Here is a 21,238-nt window from a genome sequence, read left to right as displayed (position 1 = left end):
TTAATATGACCTTTTCAGTTTACTATTTAATATCATCTTTAAGGATATTATCTTAAAACTGAAAACATACCCCGAAAAGTATGCAGTAAAAAGTGGAAATGCCATTCTACTGTCATTCCTTTCAGATATTTTAGTTTCTGTTTAATATTTCTTTAAAAAACTACTTATATTCTCCGATATATCCCAAAAAATGTTCAGATCGATTAATTAACATTTGTTTTCTTTGGTGTAGACCTGAGTGGAATAAAATAAATGAACAGCAAAACGACAAACACACACGGTTGAGATCGGGGAGGTGAGGCTCGAGAGGCAGCCACAGACAAGAGACAAGAGGACCACCATGACAGCTCGGCTACAAATGGGCAAAGCATAAATACACAAAAAGATGCCAAAAAGAAGAAACACGAAGAAAAAACAATTTCAATCATCATGATCATAATTAAAAGGCAACACACGCATACAAACACAAAAAGCCAGCATCCGACCCCGCAGCAGCAGCAGCAGCAGCAACATATGTTGCTGCCTGTTAGTGTTGCTGCTGCTGCTGCCTCTACGCCGCTGACTGTGCAACTTCGCACTTCAGAATTAAAAACAATTAGAGCGGGACAACGGGAAGCGAGAAAAGAAAAGAGACAGAGGAAACAGAGATCGTGGGCGGAGTCAAGCAGTGTTAGAAAATGAAGAGAGTATCGGTGTACCGGTGCAAGATTTTTCAAAATGGAGGTGCCAACAATGAGAGGGACAGCCATAGCCAGATGCCATCTCGCCTTGGCAGCCAATGGCTGCGATCCGATACTGAGCGACCAGCAGGCAGCAGGTAACCCCGATCCATGGCTCAAGATCCAAACAAGTCAAGCTCGTTTCCAGCTCAATCGGAGAGCTCTCCGCCGCCAAACGGAACTTGTTCAGTTGAAATGCGAACTTGGCGAGATCCAGACACGACCGTCGGCAAAATATACTCAATAGATCGATCTGAATCCGATCCATAACCATATATGCACCACCCGCATAAATATTAAAGTAACCCAGATACGGCGGAACCACTTTGACACCATCGTAATCAAATTAACACCCACGCACATGAGAGACTTTTGTGATTGCCGTGATTTGCATAATTGACGCTAATCATCGGCATCTCGTGCCCGCCACCGACACAAAAAATACAATAAAAAAAGGCTCGAACAGTTTCAGAAATAGTCAAAACCCCATCGGCGGATCACAATGCCATATGTTGTCGGGTAGTGCGCTCTGTGTGATTAGTGTGTGTGCCAAAAGTGACAAAAGTTAAACAACAACCAAGAGTAAATTTTTGTCAAAGTGTGAAGTACAGTATATATTTAGATTTCAACTCAATATGATCACCATGAATGAGCTGGTTGATCTGCGTATGCAGCAGCACATAGCGCACGAGATCTATCGCCAGCAGATAATGCAACGCATACCAGGTAAGCTCTATCCCTGCCCCCCATATCACCCATCCGCCCCGTTGGCCAGCTCATGCTGTTAAGCATCATTAGCGTTAATGGCCGTTACTTTTCGCCCTCCAAATTGGCCAAAATCAGCGGGCGTACGTACCCGGAGTATTCGCCTTTATGGCCACCCCGATCATAAAGCTGAGTAATGTGGGAAAGCGATTGCCGATCGCGAAACTTGATATCAAATGCGATTTGCATGTTTGCCGGCGATCGTTAAACAGCGGGATCAGCGCACTTCCAAGCCAAAATCTTTGTATTTAATCGCTCTGCTAAGTATGCCACATTATACGTATTTATTGGATCCTTAATGGAGTGAATTAAGTTTCCCAATCGGCAAAGAATCAATGTCGCTTTTTTTGGCACCAAACCAGTTCTCCTTTATTGCTTGTCATTTTTATGCAAGAATTGGGGGTCTAATCTAAAGGAAATAAGTTATTTTTAGTTCAGTTATCATAAAAATCATACAGTTCCCTTTAATCTTATACCCATTTTGTACCATTTCAGATCCTTTTCCTCCCATGCTCCCCATTCCAATGCCCCGACACGTGATCATGCCACCCCGGGTAACTCTGCCCGGCGTGGAGATGACCCTCCAAAACGACGATCTTTGGAAGCAGTTCCATCAAATTGGCACGGAAATGATCATCACCAAAAGCGGCAGGTAAGGACTAATGGCTCCTCAAGGCTTGACTTTGAAATAAAATTAGGAAAAGAGGCTACCAAAAAAATATACTTTACGGATCGGGATTGGAAACAAACAGAGATCGACTGCCCGATGCATTAGCACGAACGTGAAAAATAATACACCAGACGCAGGGCAAAGAAAAATAAACCAACAGCTAAAGCACCCGATTCCCGATTCCGGTCCGATCCAAGTACGCAAAGTCCAGAATCGAGAATAGAATCTCATCGCCGTCATCGACTGTTAAAGGCTCATTAGACGCAGGCGCCTGCAAATTGTTTACAGCCGCGTCGCGACACCAATTTTCACAGGCAAACAATGCGGAAGGATGTAGGATGTAGGCTACTCCGGTGCATTAGCTCGCTCTCTACTTGGCAGGATGTGAAATGTGAAAAGCCAGCGCAGGTACAGCTGAGATGCAATGGAAATCGAGACTATCGCGTAAGGCGTAAAGCGGACAAGTTGGCCGGCACTTTGCGTGCCCAGATTCGAGATAGGCAGCGCTCGGAATCAAAGGCGCATAGATAGTTTATCGTGTATCTATCAGATGCACGGACTCAGATGCTCACCGACCGGCCGACTACCTAAAAGTGTCCGCCACTTGTCCGAATGTGCGTAAAGTGGCGTCATCGTAATTTATTGTAGACTCTCGTCGCAGTGGGACGTCCTTTTGGTCGGGCGTCGGCGCTCCTTTTGGAATCTCGGACTCTCAGCCTTCTCGGCTGGCATAAATCTTCGCGTCAAGGATACTTTGTCGTCATCTTTGTAGCGTTTTGTAGCGCTCTTAGCGTTTTTATTGTGGCGCCTGTCTGCAGACAAAACTAAACGACAGCCCAAAATATATTCCAGCTCAAGTATCTGTATCTTGGAGTGACAGTGACCACAGCTTGTCGACAGATACGAGCAATTTCACACTTTGCCTGGCCCTCTCCCAAGATGCCAACTGGCCGCTGGAGATAACAGTTCGATCGTCAGGCATCCAAAAGGGTTCAAAACGTCCAAATCGAACAAAGAACATTAACATAAACTTTTGGGAAGCCAAAAGTCTTTCACGAACCCTTTTGTTTTATACGCCACAGAGTCGTATATGCCATGAATTATTCATAAAGTCTGTGTATTAAATACTTTTTATGCTCATCAAAAATGTTTTATGTGCGAGATGCAGTCGTCGTCGCCAGTAGAGCTCTCTTAGTGCAATCGATTTGAATTTTTAATGATTAGGCGCCAGAATGCCACTGTCTGCCCAATCGCGCATCCCGATACCGCATCCGATTCGGCTTCGGATTCGGATCCCAGCCTCTATGCTCATAAAAACTAATTAGTTGGTTGTCTGATGAACCCCGAACTCCGATCTTTTTGGGTGGCAAAGCCTAGACGGCCATTAAAGTTAGATAGAACAAACCGTATCGGTTAATGTCTGACAACGGGGAAATGAAATGACTTTGTCACGAAGCTTTTAGGCAGTGTGTGGGCATTTCCAGGCAACTAAACTAAATGAGAAGCGTATAGAAAGGCGGTAAACAGAAGCGACTACTTACATGAGAAGGGGTTTACACAAAAATATGCTAATAAGATGAAAGGAACACTAGATCCATTAATACCTCCCTCTCAAATGCTATTTACTGGAATTGTAGTGTAGACACTAGTCTCCCAGGGTGCCAATAAAGTACATATTCCTCAGAATCCCTTGAAGGCTGTCAGCTCGAAACACATTCCTTGACCGTGTCCCTGCACCTGCCAAGCGCCAACTCGGATGCTCAGGATTCTCCTCACTCGCAACCGAAAATTTTCTACGTTAATTATGCGCAGGCGCGCCAAAGATATCGATCTTAACAAATCGTTTGGCCGAAAGCAACCATCAGCAGACTGTGGCTGTTGCCAAAAAACAAAAAAAGTAAACAAAAAAAAAACAAAATTGAAAATGAAATTCTAAACCACACAAATGTCGAAATATTTCGGTGCTCTGTGGCCTAATGGAATTCAACAAGGCAGAAACCAGAAAGCCAAAAGAAACAAATTAAATATAAGCAAACCAAAGCGCAGCAGAGTTCAATTAATTAATCATCCCGTAGAAACACAAAAATCATTGCCAAAAACAAGAACATGGAATCATGTTCACCATTCGAGAGGACCCAAAGACCGAGGACGAGAAGACAAACATACATATTTTCAGGCTGGCGCCAAGATCCGTGACCACCTGCTGTGTCTGTGCGGCTGCTCTGAGGCCTGGGTCAGGGCCAGGGTCTTTCGCATCCTTGTTAGCACAAGGCAAACGATCCGTTTGGATATTGTATATAGAGAGAGGATAGAGGATCGGATCCCGGCTCTTTCCCCCCACTCCATCTATATTTGGCCGGGGCTAATTACATGGCGCATGGAAGGGAAATCTCACAATTAAATATTTGTAACGCCCCTCGCTGGCATGGGCTCCTTTTGTCGATCCAGCATGACTATATTTGAGTTTGTTCGATAAACAAAGGCTCTTAGGTTTTTCCTGGATTTTCCTGCACTCCTCCCCCGCCCCTTCCCCATTCCGCGTATTCAAACAAACCAGCGTCCAAAGAAAATTCATATTTATTTAAGTCCGAATGAATGACATTTGTTTGATTTTTTAAAGGTTTTCTAAAATTTTTTTTGAATGAAAAAAATTTGAATATTTTAGTGAAATCTTAAGAGATTTTATTTTATATTTTCTTAATTATTTTAGACGCATGTTTCCCTCGATGCGATTGAGTGTCTCTGGCTTGGAGGACGAAAGCAACTACTGCGTGCTCCTCGAGATGGTCCCGATTGGCGACTGCCGCTACAAGTTCTCCGGGTCCCAGTGGGTTCCGGCCGGTGGTGCCGAGCCCCAGAGCCCCCAACGCATGTACCTGCATCCGGATAGTCCGGCAACAGGTGCCCATTGGCAGGCGCAGCCCATTCTTTTCAACAAGGTGAAGCTCACCAATAACACTTTGGATAACAGCGGGCATGTAAGTGCGGACATTGAGCTTTGAAGTGGTATCCGGTTACTGATCCAAATCCCAATCTTTTTCCCAAACCCCATCCAGATCGTCCTGGCCAGCATGCACAAGTATCAGCCGCGTCTGCATGTCATACGCACCGCTGATCTGGCGCAGATTCCCTGGGCCCCCCAACAGGCCTTTGTGTTCGCCGAGACCGAGTTTGTGGCTGTGACGGCATATCAGGTTGGTAATATTTAATACCCTAGAATTTTGGATAATATAGTAGTTAGTTTAAGGTTAAATTAATTGGTTAGAAGGTTTATGGATCCAAACTTTTAAGGAGCTAGAAAACATCTCATATTTTTATGAAATAAGTTGGGTACCCTTGTACGAAAACGTGTCTCTTAGACTCTAACCTTGCTTATTTTTTGCCAATTCATTGAACACACTGGCCCAGGGACTAAAACCAATCACACTAATTGGTTAATTTTGGGCAAACGAGCGGCTATTGCTCACGCCATGGGTAGCTGGCCAACGTCTCGAATTAGCATGGAACGCCTCACCAAAGATCCCGAGACTCAAGATTCTCGTCCATCGAGCTGAACTCGGATGGGATGGGATGGGATGGGCAGGCAAAAAGTCAGCGGGTCGGATTGTTGTTTTAGGAAGTTGGATAGCCACATCCTTGTAAATTTGAGAGCACCTCGCTGTGTTTTTGTCTAGGTCTGGCCCATTGACAGCCGACGCCAGTCTGCCTCTAATTAGCAAGATCGCCTCTCGGGAACCGAGTTGAGAGATTCGATCTCCGTGATGAGAGAGATCTCAAAGTTGTCAAGTCATGTCGAGTGGAACTGGAACCAGGTCTGGTGTCAAGTGGCCTTGTTACTTAACGCCAGCTACTGGACGCCAATGACTTATGCATCACACAGAAAGAAATATCTTTAAGATGGGACTTTCTTTACGAAACAGGTCCTTTAAGTAGTTACTTATGTAGGAACTAGTCTTTAGTTTTAAAAGTGTAGTCAAAGGTAACCTCCTTTTTTTGTAGTGAACCTATCAGACACACCCCTGGGAATCTGTTGCTTAAGATTATAGAGGCAATCGTCATATTTCACGCTCTTATTTCTTCCTTCCGCAGAACGATCGCATCACCAAGCTGAAAATCGACAACAATCCGTTTGCGAAGGGCTTCCGCGAAACGGGTCAATCGCGCTGCAAACGCAAGATGTCTTCATCGCCAACTGGCGAAGATCAAGATCAGTCCCAGACGCAGTCGCAGTCGCAATCCCAATCCGAGTCGGACATGTCGCCGGTGAAGAGCAGCGAGGTAGCAGCATCGACAACCACAACGACAACCGGATCCATTGACTTGGATGGCCCGCAAATTAAGCGACTGAGATCAAATGGCTCCGCCTGCTCCTTATCGTCATCGCTGGACGATCACTCGATGCCTGGCGCCAGTGCCTTGGCCTCCCTGGGATCCCCGCCCTCGCATCCGCTCCATAATCGGGTCTTCATGCAACAGTTCCAGCAGAATATGCAGAGCTTGCTCCGGCCATCGCTGGTGGATCTGGCCTGTACTTACTTTGGCCGAGCCCACGATTACGGCGGGGCAGTGCCAGCAGGGATCCCATATCCCCCACCAGGAATGTTGCCAGTACATCCTGGCCTAGGACTGCCTCCGGGCGTTTCTCCTGGGGAGCCTGTATTCGATGAGTCGGGAGCGGATGAACTGGAACTGGATGTGGGCAGTGAGACGGCAACGGTGGAGACAGTGGATCCGTCCTCCCAAGAACAGCCGCAGGAGCCAGCGCCAACATCCAGAAGCAAGGGCTTCAGTATATCGGCCATCTTAGGAGGAGGTAGTTAGGGATTAAGGTTTATTGATTTAAGATATAAGATATAAGATTCTATAACCATAAAGTACTCATTTCGATATTAAACCAATCATAGCCTGATTAGCTAGTAAGTTTAGAGCTTTAAGTTAATGTCAGGATAATAAAACTAAACTGAAGAAGTAAGAAAATAATTGTATTTCATTTCTGAAAGGATCTCCGGAAGATACTTTATATCCGCCTGCTGGGTTGAGCCTTCAAGCCCTCTACGCCCACAATACCCTGTAGGTAAATGAATCTATTTTGGAAAACTAACAAACCGTCAGTTGGTTCTGTTCTATCATTGGCCGATCTGGCTTGACTGGAGGCTGGAAATCACAACTTCCGCTAGACATTAATCCCAACCAATTTACAAGATAAACGTTCGGGTTTCGACAACATCATCAGGGGCACCATAGATCCATAGGATACTGTATCCATTAGCCACACAGAGATGCGACTGGCTAGAACATAATTTGTTTGCAATTAAATAGCTCGACAAGGCATGAAATTCGGTTGCAGCCCTCAAAATGCTACCCCAGAGACCGATCTCCGGTCTAAGAGACCCATGCCAGATATTTATGAAATGGGCAGAGACTGAGACGAAGCCAAAGAAAATAGACAATTCGTTATGTAAGTTGCGTTCAAGAGCTGCAAGATCTTAGCCAGGGGCTGAACGGAGCCAATGATGAAGTTTACGATGACATGCGTCCCACCCACGTCTCGTCTGGTTTTTTGATGGTTAGATGCCTCGATGGTTGGACGGTTTGAGGATTGGAGGGTTGGCAGTGAGAGGCGGTGTAGACACTGCTGCCCGACCGCCCGGCCATTGGAAAAACAAACACGGTCAAATCAATTTACAACACAGAGAAAAAAATATATATTATATTAGAATATTTTATATTAGTCCTAGACATGTCCTTCTATAAGGCTATATATCCATTTTCAGATAACATTTTATCTGAAAAGTATTTCTCTAATACTTAGTTTTCTTCTCTGTGTATCAAATCGATTTGTAATTGTTGCCGTTTGTCTAGCTGTCGGTTTTTATTCCTCTGGGGATCGAAATTGCTTCGGATCGGGAGGCCTGCGGTTTTATAGGGGATCCTAGGCCAGGCCCGAACGGGTGACAGATGTCGGCCGTGTGTGTTGACAAGCGCAAGGTTGTGAGTGCCTTGAATGCCTCATTAAATGGCCGTACACCCACCCTTTCTTCCCCATCCCCCAGAGCCATCCCTGGCAGATGTCGCAGGTCTTTGGATAATTAATGCACTATGGCTGTTGCTTTTTACGCGGCCACATTTGTTGCATTGGTATTTTTTTGTTATGTTATGAAATTAGATACACTTTGTCGAGCAGCATTTCTGTTGTGTAAACACGAATTTTGGGGAACCCAAAAATAAAGGGGGAAAATTGTTTCCTAAACGAAAGTTAATTAGTAATTATAGGGAATGGGCGAGGGAACTGCAACTGGTGGTGCTAATGGGATGGAAAAGCATTTTACAAAGAGCACGCGTGGCTGGAACTGAAAAGAAAGATAGGGGAAGTGTATTATCAGGTGCATGAAATTGCTCAGAAATTTTAGATCCTATACTATATATAGATAGATCTGTAGATTTAAACCCTATCAAAGATGATATCAAAGGTTTGGCATTTAATCTTAGAGGACTTAAGGAGAGTAAAGAGTAGAGAATACCATCCTTTTTCAGACATCCTTGCGCCCGGCGTTAGGCCAACAAGATGGCAACAATGACCCGGTACTTGAGATTTTATTGTTGGCCATGCAAATATGTTGGTCGCGAGTAGAATGCAACAAAGCGTGGCAAAGAAAGGTTTCCGTGTCGCCGGAGCCAAGCCATAAAACGGATGCACCGGCCCGACCGACCCATCCCTATAGACCCTATACGCATATCCTAAGCCGGGGTTTTAAACTAGAGCAGAACCAACCCGTCGCCGGGCAGACGCAGCCCGGTAAGCGGACAACAAAGGCAGTAAATGCAGTTTATGCAAATGGGCTCACATGTGGGCTAAAATATATACCTATGTATATGTAGATGGACGAGTTTGGGAAGCGCGTCCCTTTTGGGCTGGTACAATTAACAAAGCGTGTAATTTCTCAAACCTATCGTGTGAACAATGGCACTAACAATTAGAGGATAATGAAAATCACCCACATAAGCAGGCCCACTATAGTACTCTCAGTATGGGAAGGATGGTGCATATACACATGATCATATGGGCAAATCTGGGGATCAGTTTCAAATATAATCACTGGCGAACAATCAAAACCGGAGCACAACGGCCGTCGTCAAGTACGCATCCTTTCTGCCGATTCCCTGGACAATGTCCTGGCATTGTTTTGCGACTCTATTGAGTGTAAAATGGAGGGGCATTGTCTTGGGCAAACTATTTGCATACTCGTGTCTTGTCTCGATAGAAAAACCACTAAGTATAATGGCCTTTTAAATTACAATGCACCCTTTAAAGGGGAAGTTTTCAAAAATAAAAGGAGGTAACCTTTAAGAAAATATAGAGCCCAAAAAGAAAAGTATATATATTATTTGATAGGGTTATTATTTGATAAGTTAATTAGTATTTTTCTTAATATTAAAACAACAATTGAAAACATTAGAGTTAGTAACTAACAAAGTTTAAATGTTAAAAATAACTGTCATCCATTTTAAATATTTAAAAAACAAAGCTTTTCCCGCGAAGCGATCGATAAGACTTATCGGTATTGCCCCATAACTAACTTTCCTACTTGTTGCCAGCCCCATTCCAACATTTGCGCCAAGATCTGAGTTTTCTTAATAAAAGAACTAATATGGATTTCCCATCTAAATCTAGTAAATCCGAGGACGAGGATCATGATTCCTTTCACTCCTTCAATGCGAGTGATAAGTGTTGGGACAGTCTCAGTTCTTCCCTCAAGTCAGATGACTTCTCTGACACCCCTAACAAGAACGAGCATAAGGTTTCGGAGGAAACATTTAATGACTCCGTAGGTGAAATTTTCAATATACAAACGTAGATTCAACAATCTCATTTAATAGGCTTTGGATCCTGATACTACGAATGAGGGACCGGTGCCCACAGCCCTTCCCAAGCTGCTCGGTGACGATCAAGGCAGCGAGTCCACCGATGCTGGCATCATCTTCAAAAATTCCGGCCCCAAAACCGTGTGCCCGTGGACTGTGCCCAAGATGTCGTCGCACGAGATTCCTAACCCTTCTATCTTTAATATCGATAGTTCGGACCTCAAGGATCACTTCGACTCCACTTCGGACGAGAAGGAAAAGCAGCAGAAATTTGCCTTCACCGAGATTTGGGTGGACACGCAGCAAATTCTTCCGAAACCCGATGATTCGCTGGTGAAGGACTTCAATAATGCCCTAGAGGACTATTTCAATAAGGATGAGCCCGTAAAAGAGGATGTTTCAGTCTCCAAGTCTGAATCCCAGGCTTCTAGCGTTGATGATGTATTTTATACACCTAAGGTTAGCATTTATTGGACTCTTCCGTTTCAGAAAATAGGAGTTTTCTTTATCAATTCCAACGAAAACCGGAATGTGACGATTATCATTTTATAAACATTAACGATGCACACCTTCTTTCTTTTCAGTCGACTGCATTTGGCACTTCTACCGCGCCCCAGTCGGAGGGGGAATACGTCTCCCCACTCCCGCCAACAATGCCACCAACTGCTGTGAAGTCTCCCCTATTAAAGGAAGCCACGAAGATCATCACCTTGCCAGCAGGCTACGATTTAAGCAACCTTGTCAAGTACAAGAATCCAAATCACTGGGCCATTCGTCCCCATGTTAAAACGGGCAAACATTATCAGTACTAACTAATATTTAGTTACCCATCCACAAATATGTATAATCATTCATTGTATTATTTGCAGAAATAAAGGACTTATAATCTAAATACCTATAAAGCAATTAGAGCCCGAAACATATACGAATGTCAAACTCCAGCAAAGACATAATATCGCCAACGTTGTCATGGGAATGGAAATGGGATTGGGACTTGGAATGGGAATGAGAATGGGAATGGAGCCCCGACTCCAAATGATTTCATTGTACTGCCGATAAAATTGTCGCCAGCGAAAAATGTTGCCAGTGACTTTGATTTCGACCGCGGCAACATTAATTTCCAAAGAAATTACACATGCCCGGGCCGAGTACAGAGGGTACCTGTGCTTATCTCGGCTGGATGATCGGGTCTCCAGCAGTCTCTTCACCGTCATGGACATGGAGTCTCTCTCTCTCTCTACTTTGGCACAGCGGATGCCCCCAAATGAGAATTCAATAAATTTCAGCAACAGCACAATGGACCCGACCGAACGTTGTCGTTAGTCGTTTTTGGCGACGTTTAACATGAATATGCAGTGTGGCTAATGTGGAGCCCATAAACACTTCCAGCGGCAACATGAATGGCCAGAAAACAGGTTGCAGCGACGTGTGTGGGTATTGGATATCGGTTTTGGAGTTTGTCGGGCGATTTTTGGGGTCCTGGCTCCGACTTAACAATTGTTTCTTAACGCGAAATGCCACCGGCGACGATCGCTTGTTTCGGCCAATCATCTAGCCGCAAAAACCGAGAGGCAACACTTGCCACTGGTGGACTGCATCAAAGATGCCGCCGCCTGTTCATTTCCGCTCGTGTAGAAGCTGAGATGTGTGATGGGACACTCGGACAATTGCATGTAAATGGCCACAGTTTTGCTAACAACTACAATGTGAAACATCAATTACATGGGTTTCTGGACTCTGGAGTTGGAGTTGGGGATGCAGTCGGACGTCGGATTGCTTGCCAGGATTGCCGGCGATCGTGGCGCTCAATCAGCGCATTTAACTTGGCGCCGGCGCCAGCGTTTAAGATGCGGCTTGCTCTGATCTGCTGATAAGCTCATGTTGCCGATGTTGCCTGCTGCTCCGCTTTTGGATGGCTCAGGCATGGGGGGTGGCTAAGGAAACTGGTTTCCAGAGTCCCCAAGACCGAAATATGTATCGGGCAAATGGAGCCAGGCAGGATGAATTTCTGCACAGCAATTATTATTTTTAGTTTTTATTTATTTAAATAATTTTTAAAAATAATTTAATTATATTTCCGACTGTTTTTATTAGAGGCACTTTTTGATAACCTTTTGATTCTTCTCACTTTTTAAGCCAAAGCATCAACTTTTACATTATTTAAAATCTTATTTTTTAATCATAAAATATTTAAAAATATAAGAAATATTTTTATAATTCCTTTTTAATGTGTAAATCTTTGCTACAGTCTTTGAATATGATGAGGAATTCAAAGTTTTCTGACGCGATAGCTGCCATATTCCCCTCGAATATATCTTCCCCAAAAACCCTCCAATAAAATATCAAACTCAAAAATTTTAAAATATACATAGTTAGGTGTTTTATTTATGCCGCATTAAAATGCCAATGACAATAAATCCATTACGAAATCATGCGAACAATTAAAATTGCATAATAAATACGATAAATACTGATGGCAAATACCTGGAAATCCTAATTAACTGCAAAATATCACAATTCAACTTAGACACTACGCAGACGATGGCAACTAAACGCTAATTAAATGTACAAGGCACTGCGATATCCAACCCAGCCAAATGGGAGCACCAACTGGAACTGCAACTCAAACTGGATTGCAGTTTAAACGGAGACGCTCTTCCCTAATATGTCCGAGATGCTGAAGCTGCTTCGTTTTGGCTTGGGCTCGGACGGTTCGCTGGGAGATGGAGCTGCAGGAGCGGTGGTGGTGCTGGTGGTGGTGGTGGTAGTGCCCACCACATCCACAAAGGTGTCCGCCTCGGGCTCCTCGCCGCTAAACGAATCGGAGGAGGAGGACGGCGATGGCGGGGTGTAGGCCCAACTTGGATAGCCGACTGGGATGTGCCTGGCATACTCAATGGCAGCTGCCGGTTGTGGCGGTGGCGCTGGCAGATAGAAATTGGCCTCCAGAGTATCCAACAGATAGTGACGCTGCATAAGTCCAGTTTGCGGATTCCGAGGCATCTCATCCACGAGGCGCAACCGTTTGGCTAACGGGGACTCCACCTGGGTAACCTCCGTCTGCGACGATGAGGAGGACGGAGGCGGGGAATCATTGAGCTTCCTTTTGCATCTCGATTGACCCGACTCACGGAAACCCTTGGCAAAGGGATTGTTGTCGATCTTCAGCTTGGTGATGCGGTCATTCTGCAGGGCAAAATAAACAAAATCCAGATTAGTTATCAGATCACACATTGTCTGAGATCTACCAACGCACCTGATAAGCCGTAACAGCTATAAACTCGGTCTCCGGGAAGACAAAGGCCTGCTGGGGAGCCCAGGGAATCTGGCCGAGATCAGAGGTGCGTATGACGTGCAGACGCGGCTGATACTTGTGCATGCTGGCCAGGACGATCTAAAAATAGAGGAGAAGCCAAGATAAGTCTCTGTTTTGATTACCCTACTTGAGTAACTACTTACATGACCATTATTGTCCAGGGTGTTGTTCGTCAGCTTCACTTTGCTGAAGAGCAGGGCCTGGGACTGCCAGTGCTTTCCGGTGGCCGGACTTTCCGGATGCAGGTACATGCGCTGGGGACTCTGGGGCTCGGCACCTCCGGCCGGAACCCACTGCGATCCGGAGAACTTGTAGCGACAGTCGCCAATGGGGACCATCTCGAGGAGCACACAGTAGCTGGCCTCGTCCTCCAGGCCACTGAGAGAGACGCGCATGGAGGGAAACATTCTCCTGGAATGGACAAAGTACCAAAAAAGCTATTAGTGACACGTTTCGACCATCAGACACTGTCTACACCCGCTAGCCAAGACCAAGAGGTCTTATCTGCTGGAGATAAGCAGATGGGGACGAGCAAATAGTCACTCAAAGTGGTAAACGATGATACCAACCTGCCACTCTTGGTGATGATCATCTCCGTGCCGATGCTGTGGAACTGTTGCCACAGTTCGTTGTTCTCCAACTTGGCCTCGACATCTCCGGGCAAGGTGGGCTGGGGCGGGGGCGGTGGTGGCGGAGGCACAAAGTGTCCGGCGTAGCTGGGCAGCAATCCGCAAAGTGGATCTACGGAAAATTTCAAATTATTAGCCGTCGGCAAAAGTAATACGTTATCATTTGAACTTTACTATCTTTTCAAGCTTTAATTTTTGTTTTTAAAATTATTTTCTTTTTGGACTTCAATTTTTATGATATTTATATTTTTTAGTAGAATATTATTTAATATTCCCTTAAATTATAATCCTCTTACCCGGCAAACGTTGCATAATCTGCTGGCGATATATCTCATGGGCGATCTGCTGCTGCAGCCTCAAATCGGCAATGTTGGGCAAGGTCAACATTTTGTGTTTTTTTCTGGGTCACTATATCTTTTATTTACTGTAGTTACTTTATTGTTTTTTTCAAAAAATCGTTTTCGAATTACGTCTTAGGTCGGAACTAAAACGATCTGCTCGCTTCGCTGTCCAGATTGAGACTGCCTTCCTCGGATTCGGAGCTGACACTACTTCGATTCTGCCAGAATCCGGTCCGATCGGTTTCTCTCTCCGGCGATCCTCAAGTCAGGTAGTTGCTCGACCTGTTCTCGTGCCCGAAACTCGAGTGGTTTCTCACTCACCCGGCTAGCGCGCTCTCGTTTCCACCACCTCGGGGCAGATATGGCTCTTCCATTGGCTGCTTATCTTCCACCTCATCGCCATCTCACTCTGGCGCGATGGAACGCCATTTTCCGCTTTGGAAGGGGACTCCAAAACACCCGTACCTCATACCATACCTCCACCCATGGAGCTGGGGGCACGGCACCCATCTTGCGGCTGATAGTGTTTAATGGTTATGGTTATGGGACTGGCAAGGGTATGGGGATTCCTCTGTAGGATGGGACTGGGGCTCTTTGAAGTAGCCTAATCGCCAGTCATATTTATGGAATAGGAAAACGTTTTGGATATCGGCCAACTAATAATGCTTAGCGAGATTGGGGACTTTTCTAAAAATGCAGAAGCCGTCAGTTTCTGAGCATGAGGTTTACGAGATTGGAGAAAATTTGAATAGGAGAGTGCCCTCGAAATAGGAGAAACTTAATGTTATGTTTTTGGATTTAAAATTAATAGAGGAAATTAATATTAGAGTTTCTTTAGGTTTTTACCAAAGTTATACACTTAGTTTCTTTTAAATCTTAATGGCTTTGTAAATAAAATGTAAATATTTAGTTCAAGAGTTAAAAACATAAAAGATTCTGTAGTTTTTCGAAATAATAATACTCATATGGATCTCTTTAAACAAATCTTTCAAATTAGAAAAAATAATTATTAGAAGAAATCTCTTACCCATCCTTAAAATAATAGACCCAATTTCTAAGTTATCTGAACAAAAAAATTATCCTTTGGATCACCTACCTCTCAGAGAATCCACTTGAGTGTCAAACCTGTGATATCTACTAGATACAGATGCATCTATCTTGCTATGAAGAGGCTTCTAAAGCGGCTCCCATCTGTTGCAAGTTGCAACCGTTTAACTTATCAAAAATCTTCCCCGTACAAGCTGCATCTTGTAGATGCTACAAACGAAATCTCACCGCTACCGTTTCCCCGAGGGTCCAGAGGGTCGCCCAAGAAAGAGATCCGCCCCGCGATAACTCCGGCTAATCAAACCTTTAAACGGTACTCGATGCTCTTGGGCCACAACAAATTGCGGCAGCCGGGAGCGGCCATCAAATCATGCTGGCGCCAAGAGACTGTCGCCCGGCTACCACTTGAAACCCTAGTCTAGTAACTGGGATGGAATGGGATGGGATGGGCTGGGAGTCTAACGGATCAGTCACTTGCTGCTGTTGCCACTTGTCGTGATACTCTGGGGTGCCAGGAAGTCGGCAAAAACTCACAGGCGAGTCATAAAAATCATCACACTTTGTCCCCGAGATGCTGATGCGGTGCCTCCTCATCTTTTGGGAACAATACCGATGCGAGTTTTATGGCCTGACGGTTGAGACGACCGCCGACTGTTTTTGTCGTCTCTGCTGCAGTTTTTGAAATTATTGTTATGATTATTGCCTGTTTGTGGGTCTGTTTTTGAACAATTTGTTTGCCATTGTCCTGTCCTGTATTTAAAGGTTGGCGACAAAAGCGGGCCGACAAAACCGCAAGAGGACATCACTCCGGTGGGGGCCCTAAGACGAGAACTGGAACGGAACTCGTCCAAACTAATTACGATCGGGGTTCAGATAAAAAGAGTATAAAGGATGGAGATGCAGATCGAATGGACATACATATGTCCTGGAAACATTTTCTGATAGATCTTTATCTGATATCTACTAAACAAATTTAAGTTAATGGGGTTTCTTGAGACTAAAAAAAGGATTATTATAATTTTAATTATTATTGAAAGATGTTTCCGGACTTGGGTAATCAAATAACCTAAGGAATGATTGAAAAATGTCCTGGATATAAACCCCTTAAACAAAAAATTCTACTATCAAAATACATTTTCTTCTTCTGACTCAGAAAGGACTAAACCCTTCTCGAGTTTCCAGTACACGTCTGCGGTCATTAGGCAGTCGATATGCAATTTCCGGCAAATCGTAATTCGACTAGCTTTGCATAAATCGCTTCGGATACTTACGTATTTCCGCTTATGGCGGACGGTCGGAGGACTAAGTGCCCCTGACCCGAAACCGAGTGTGACTCAGGCAATTAGCGGAGGTCGGGAGTTGAGGAAATATCATAAGTCCGTGTCCAGACGGATTTGTGTCATTAGTGTTCGTTGCAGTGCTCTTTCGCCACTCGTGTCGTGTCCCGAGACCGAGAACGTCATATCCGTTTTCATTCAGTTTTTAGTTTGGAAAAACCCGGGGAATTTTCTTCGAGCAGCTCTCTCTCTAATTGCATGTTTGTTATCTTTGGGAATGCGCTTTGGGAATGGCTACCTTACGCAAGAGGAATCTGATAAACAGGATTACATTTTGCACATGAATCAGACACATATATTTATTGTTGCTTTTACATATAACTTTTAAATTACACCGTATGTGATTCTGAATATCTATTATATGCCAAGCCGCACAATGTACAGTATTATCTAGATACATAATATATTTATGCTTTCTACCAAAATGGATTGTTCGTTCTAGTTTTCGTAATTCAGCTTAGTATTGGTTGTGTACTCTTCGTTAGTATTTATTATAGTTTTATCACAGCTATACGTTTATATTTATTTGTTAATAATTGTGTTGAAGATTATTTTAAATACTCATATTCCCTCCATTTGCGAGAAGCGACCACAAATTAAAATACACCAATGCCTCAATAAAGGAATAAACATACAAAATGTGCACACAAGGTAGCCGGAGAATGGGTATCCTTAGGACAGTTCGAAACCAGTGTTGCTGCTCACGGCATAGCGGAGTTTGTCCCTCAGCGTGGACTTCTTCTGGTAGTTGGGCAGCTTCAGAAGATTGAAGCATGTGGACGAGGTGGGCAGTCGGTTGAGCGGATCCTTTTTGCGAATGGTGAAGAAGCCCCGAATCACGCTGCCAATAGTGTCCCCAGTGTCCTCGTCGTCGCCCACCTCCACACAGCGAATGGAGAACGGTGGCTCCAGATGGGCGAAGCCCAAAAGCGGTGGCTTCGAGCAACTGGTTACAAACTGAAAGAAAATATGAAGTTTAAGAATATGAAGGCTTATGAAATATTGAAGCTGCAACCTTAAGGAAGAGTTTGCGCTCCTCTTCTGTGAAATCCTTAGCCAAAATGTCCCACAGCCAGCCCACCACCCGATGGGAATCATGGAAGCCTCCATAATATTGCGTGTGTTTTCGCAAATCTCTTAAATCCAATGGCACCGTGTCGCCTGATATGAGACGCTGAAGCTCCGGAGGAGAAAACAGAGATAACCACTCCGGATTGACGATGCTGCGGAAGCCACGATTAAAGGCTATCGTCTGCTCGCGGATTTGGGTGTTCATGTGAAAGAAGGCCATGTAGTGGATGTAGACCAGCTTGTTGTGGTCATTCACAACCCTTGCCTTTCCCCCCGGATGCAGTTCGTGCGTCACTATCCTGCCCATCACATCCTGATCAACGGAAAATGTCAGATTCAAATCGGCCACATCCTGCTTATAGTGTTTGATGAAAGTGAGACTGCGATACAGCTCATTGTCCAGCGAAGGCAGCTCATCCATGCAGGAGTAGGGAGCCTGTTGCGTCTGTCCCAGCAGCTGGGAGAGGAAGAACGAAGCAAATGGCACATCGACAACGATGCCCTCATAGACAGCTTTTCCCAGCATACGGCCCACGAACTCGAAGAGCTCCTTATGATTGTCCTGAACGTAGGATATAGGCGACGGATACAGTCGCTGATCCGAGGTGGTTTTGAACAGATTCAGCGACGGATCGAATACTTTCTTGATAGTCTCCTCCAGGAATTCCTTGAACACACCATCTTGATCGATTCCCGCCTCGTGCAGCCCTTGCTGATTGATGAACCTCACCCGGATGACACCTTTGAGAGCTTGCGTGGGCTGGGCAGCCAGTTGCCGGTAGCCGTCCTCCACAATCCGCTCTCGATGGATCACAATTAGAGCCGATCTGGGCGAGGCGCAAGCACTTTCCGTTAGGCCCATCACCGCCTTCTCGTTTTGCACAAACTTTCTGAAGAGTTTCACCCGATCCTCATGGGGAATGATGTGCGGCATCTTGGCCAGCAGCAGCATGGCGTTTCTCTTCGCTTTTTCCAAGTCATTGATGAACGTTGAGGGTTTCACCTCCGGTATGAGCCAGTGGTTGGGCGGGGTGAACGGCCGTCGGCAATCACGGCGATACAAGCAAAGCAGTAAGGTGTGCAGGGACAAGAAGACCGGGTTCTGAACAATATTCTTGGCTCCTAAAGTTCAAAAATGAAATTTACATAATAGTTTAATCATTTCTTGCACAGATTTCTGATAAGACTCACCTAAAATATTGTCGTTTATAAGTTTGAAGAGAATATTGTTCAGGAAATAGGTTAGCATAACGTAGTCGTTAAGCTTGAAGGGTTTCTGCTCCGTGTACATTTCATACTCATCTAAAATACTAAGTAAACAAACTCTTATTATAATATTCATCAAGGAAGATGTCAAGACCTACGTAACGTAATGCGTCATGCAGTCACAGAAGAGCATCAGCATGGCAGTCTGTGGCTTCTGTAAGTTGGCTTCGGATTTGAACAACTCCAAGTACTCTTTCATGCCACAAGTCGGACCCAATGAAGTGATCAGCAGCCAAATATCATACAGCACGTTGTCGTTGTAGCAGATTCCGGATAGAATGTACAGCTTCATCTGGGAGAGAGTACTCTGGGCAGCATAGTACATGGCACAAATGCGAGACACCTGCACAACGTCTTTGTTGTCCAGCTTGCGCCACTGCTGCTTGCTTTGTTTGCTACTTGCTCCCCCTCCTCCCATTAGATTTACTCCCCTCGTGGAGCTACGCTCCAAGGCGCGACGCAGCAGGTTGGATGTGGATGGTTGTTGCGGGGACTGGAACTCTATCCGTTCGTAGTTCTTGTTGATTTCCTTCAGAAGATCGCCCAGCAGGAGTTTGATACAGCGATGGTCCCACAGCATGTGAAACTGCTTCTTTATGAGAGCCACATTCTGATTCTGGGCAGGCTCCGACCCTGGAGTATGCCAACCTAATAGCTCGTGCCACTGTGTGAACACTCCTTTGGTGGTCACCGTGTTGGGTATAAGCTCCAACAACGATGTGGTGGTTTTCTATTGGACAGGATATGATTAAATCACATAAATAAGAATTATTGCATATATTACTAACCGTCAGCAAGGGATAAGCCAGTGTCTTGGCCTCCTCTTGAGCTTCAATATTGAAAAGATTAACTAAATTTCCAAGAAATGCCAGAGATTTGGTTCCCGGCATGCTGGCACCGAACTCTTCGAACCACTGGTGGTCCTCCGAGATACTCAAAGCTTTTCTCAACAAGCCCATGGCCGAAAACTGTTCGAGGCACTGGGGAACACTCTGGTGGAGGTGGTAGATCAACGCGGGCACCGAGAGGATCTCTGTCAGAAATTTGGTCAGAAGATTGCGGCTGTAATCACTGTCTATCAGGGGACGCAGACAAAGCGTTATGATGGCCACCAGGGTGACGGGCTTCACAGACAGTTCCTCGCGAGCAGTTCCACGGAGTAAAACGAGCTAAAATTAGAAATACTACTGGTTAGTTGTTCAATAAAAAGTTTTCAAAGCTTACCCTCATGGTCTTGTAAAAATCATGTTGCACCAGATGCCCCTGAATATTGCAACAGACTTTCTGCATGGCTGGCTGCAGGCGCTCGAATTGGCTGTTTCGCAAGATGGCCCATGACTTGGGGGCAGTGAAGACCACCAGTGCATGCAAAAAGAGAGCCAAGGACAAACTGTCCGCATGGTTCTCCGGCTTCAGTTCTGGCAGCAGTTTCAGGCAGTTGGTTAGGAGGATTTTGATGTGCGCTATCCAAGGCAGGCCACGTTCCTTGTGGAGGCAGAGAGCTGCGTAGGAGAGCTTCGGGTTCTCCGCCTCCATGGCCTTGATAACATAGCGGCAGATTCGCTCTAGGCGCTCCCGAGCCAGTGCATCGCTCTTGTCCAATTTGATCTGGGTGAGATAGCGCCGGAGCACTGGGTACACATTTATGGCAAGCAGCTCCAGCTCCACATCCTTTTCGTCATGCCCTTCGCTGGGGAAAATGGCATCGAAATCATGGCTGAAAAAGAATAAAGCATCCAATAAGTAAATATTTTACAAGGAAACCCACGACACCTACATGATCCTCTTCTGGTACTGCCTTCGCGCCGCGTATCCTTTCAAAGTGGACTGCAGGAGGGTCGCCGCCAGCTCCCTACGCTTCTCCAACGCCCGCTCCTCCCGCGCCGCTTTCGTTTGCTCCAAGAAATTACTTTTTTGGGTTTGGGCGAACATTGTTTTTCAGCTGTAGACACAATGCAGCAGTTTGTGTTGTTGTTGTTTTAGTTTGTTTTCGTTGGGACTGTTGCTGAGCGGGCGTGTGCCCTCAATTAACATAGCTGGCAGAGCGTAGAGAAACCCTCGATACAGCCGGCCCCACGCTGGATATTCGCATCGTAATCCGAGCAAATTAAAGGCCCAATTTTCCAATAAAAATTTTCATTTTCCAACTGCAGCACCTCCAAAAAACACCCTAGCGCTTACAAACGCGGTCCTACTGAAAAAACTATCGATAGT

At 45.2% G+C, this 21,238-nt stretch overlaps 4 protein-coding genes across 4 annotated transcripts; 2 read left to right on the top strand and 2 right to left on the bottom strand.

Annotated features, from left to right (window-relative positions):
- The first annotated feature begins 232 nt into the window (after positions 1 to 232).
- LOC6493005 (T-box-containing protein TBX6L) lies at positions 233 to 7,125 on the top strand. Its single transcript, XM_001956803.3, has 5 exons — positions 233 to 1,445; positions 1,980 to 2,136; positions 4,865 to 5,132; positions 5,211 to 5,348; positions 6,244 to 7,125. The coding sequence occupies exons 1-5, from the start codon at positions 1,355 to 1,357 to the stop codon at positions 6,973 to 6,975; spliced, it is 1,386 nt and encodes a 461-aa protein (XP_001956839.1). The 5' UTR covers positions 233 to 1,354; the 3' UTR covers positions 6,976 to 7,125.
- Positions 7,126 to 9,715: 2,590 nt separating this feature from the next.
- LOC6493006 lies at positions 9,716 to 10,909 on the top strand. Its single transcript, XM_001956804.4, has 3 exons — positions 9,716 to 9,980; positions 10,033 to 10,476; positions 10,602 to 10,909. Exons 1-3 carry the CDS (start codon positions 9,804 to 9,806, stop codon positions 10,827 to 10,829), a joined length of 849 nt encoding a protein of 282 aa, XP_001956840.1. The 5' UTR covers positions 9,716 to 9,803; the 3' UTR covers positions 10,830 to 10,909.
- A 1,477-nt stretch (positions 10,910 to 12,386) lies between these two features.
- Positions 12,387 to 14,521, bottom strand: LOC6507007 (T-box-containing protein TBX6L). The gene is made up of 5 exons (XM_001956805.4): positions 14,259 to 14,521; positions 13,903 to 14,074; positions 13,477 to 13,744; positions 13,274 to 13,411; positions 12,387 to 13,203 (listed from the first exon to the last, which is right to left on the bottom strand). Exons 1-5 carry the CDS (start codon positions 14,347 to 14,349, stop codon positions 12,658 to 12,660), a joined length of 1,215 nt encoding a protein of 404 aa, XP_001956841.1. The 5' UTR covers positions 14,350 to 14,521; the 3' UTR covers positions 12,387 to 12,657.
- Positions 14,522 to 16,954: 2,433 nt separating this feature from the next.
- LOC6507005 (ubiquitin-protein ligase E3B) lies at positions 16,955 to 21,230 on the bottom strand. The gene is made up of 7 exons (XM_001956806.4): positions 20,802 to 21,230; positions 20,249 to 20,741; positions 19,813 to 20,193; positions 19,123 to 19,754; positions 18,950 to 19,068; positions 17,703 to 18,880; positions 16,955 to 17,644 (listed from the first exon to the last, which is right to left on the bottom strand). Exons 1-7 carry the CDS (start codon positions 20,954 to 20,956, stop codon positions 17,360 to 17,362), a joined length of 3,243 nt encoding a protein of 1,080 aa, XP_001956842.1. The 5' UTR covers positions 20,957 to 21,230; the 3' UTR covers positions 16,955 to 17,359.
- Positions 21,231 to 21,238: the final 8 nt, after the last annotated feature.

Source organism: Drosophila ananassae, chromosome 2R, assembly GCF_017639315.1.
Source record: "Drosophila ananassae strain 14024-0371.13 chromosome 2R, ASM1763931v2, whole genome shotgun sequence".
In the NCBI taxonomy this organism is placed as follows: domain Eukaryota; kingdom Metazoa; phylum Arthropoda; class Insecta; order Diptera; family Drosophilidae; genus Drosophila; species Drosophila ananassae.
The sequence above is the reverse complement of the archived record's forward strand: the minus strand, read 5'-3'. Positions and strand labels throughout refer to the sequence as shown.

Bases quoted from the DNA above. Each gene is read 5' to 3' on its own strand.
- LOC6493005 (XM_001956803.3), top strand. From the start codon at position 1,355: ATGATCACCATGAATGAGCTGGTTGATCTGCGTATGCAGCAGCACATA. The intron at 1,446-1,979 runs GTAAGCTCTATC...GTACCATTTCAG, and splicing joins GATAATGCAACGCATACCAG to ATCCTTTTCCTCCCATGCTC. The intron at 5,349-6,243 runs GTTGGTAATATT...TTCCTTCCGCAG, and splicing joins TGGCTGTGACGGCATATCAG to AACGATCGCATCACCAAGCT.
- LOC6493006 (XM_001956804.4), top strand. From the start codon at position 9,804: ATGGATTTCCCATCTAAATCTAGTAAATCCGAGGACGAGGATCATGAT. The intron at 9,981-10,032 runs GTAGGTGAAATT...CTCATTTAATAG, and splicing joins AGGAAACATTTAATGACTCC to GCTTTGGATCCTGATACTAC. The intron at 10,477-10,601 runs GTTAGCATTTAT...CTTTCTTTTCAG, and splicing joins ATGTATTTTATACACCTAAG to TCGACTGCATTTGGCACTTC.
- LOC6507007 (XM_001956805.4), bottom strand. From the start codon at position 14,349: ATGTTGACCTTGCCCAACATTGCCGATTTGAGGCTGCAGCAGCAGATC. The intron at 14,075-14,258 runs GTAAGAGGATTA...AATTTTCCGTAG, and splicing joins GATTATGCAACGTTTGCCGG to ATCCACTTTGCGGATTGCTG. The intron at 13,412-13,476 runs GTAAGTAGTTAC...CTCTATTTTTAG, and splicing joins CCCTGGACAATAATGGTCAT to ATCGTCCTGGCCAGCATGCA.
- LOC6507005 (XM_001956806.4), bottom strand. From the start codon at position 20,956: ATGTTCGCCCAAACCCAAAAAAGTAATTTCTTGGAGCAAACGAAAGCG. The intron at 19,755-19,812 runs GTTAGTAATATA...CCTGTCCAATAG, and splicing joins TGGCTTATCCCTTGCTGACG to AAAACCACCACATCGTTGTT. The intron at 17,645-17,702 runs GTTGCAGCTTCA...ATTTTCTTTCAG, and splicing joins AGCGCAAACTCTTCCTTAAG to TTTGTAACCAGTTGCTCGAA.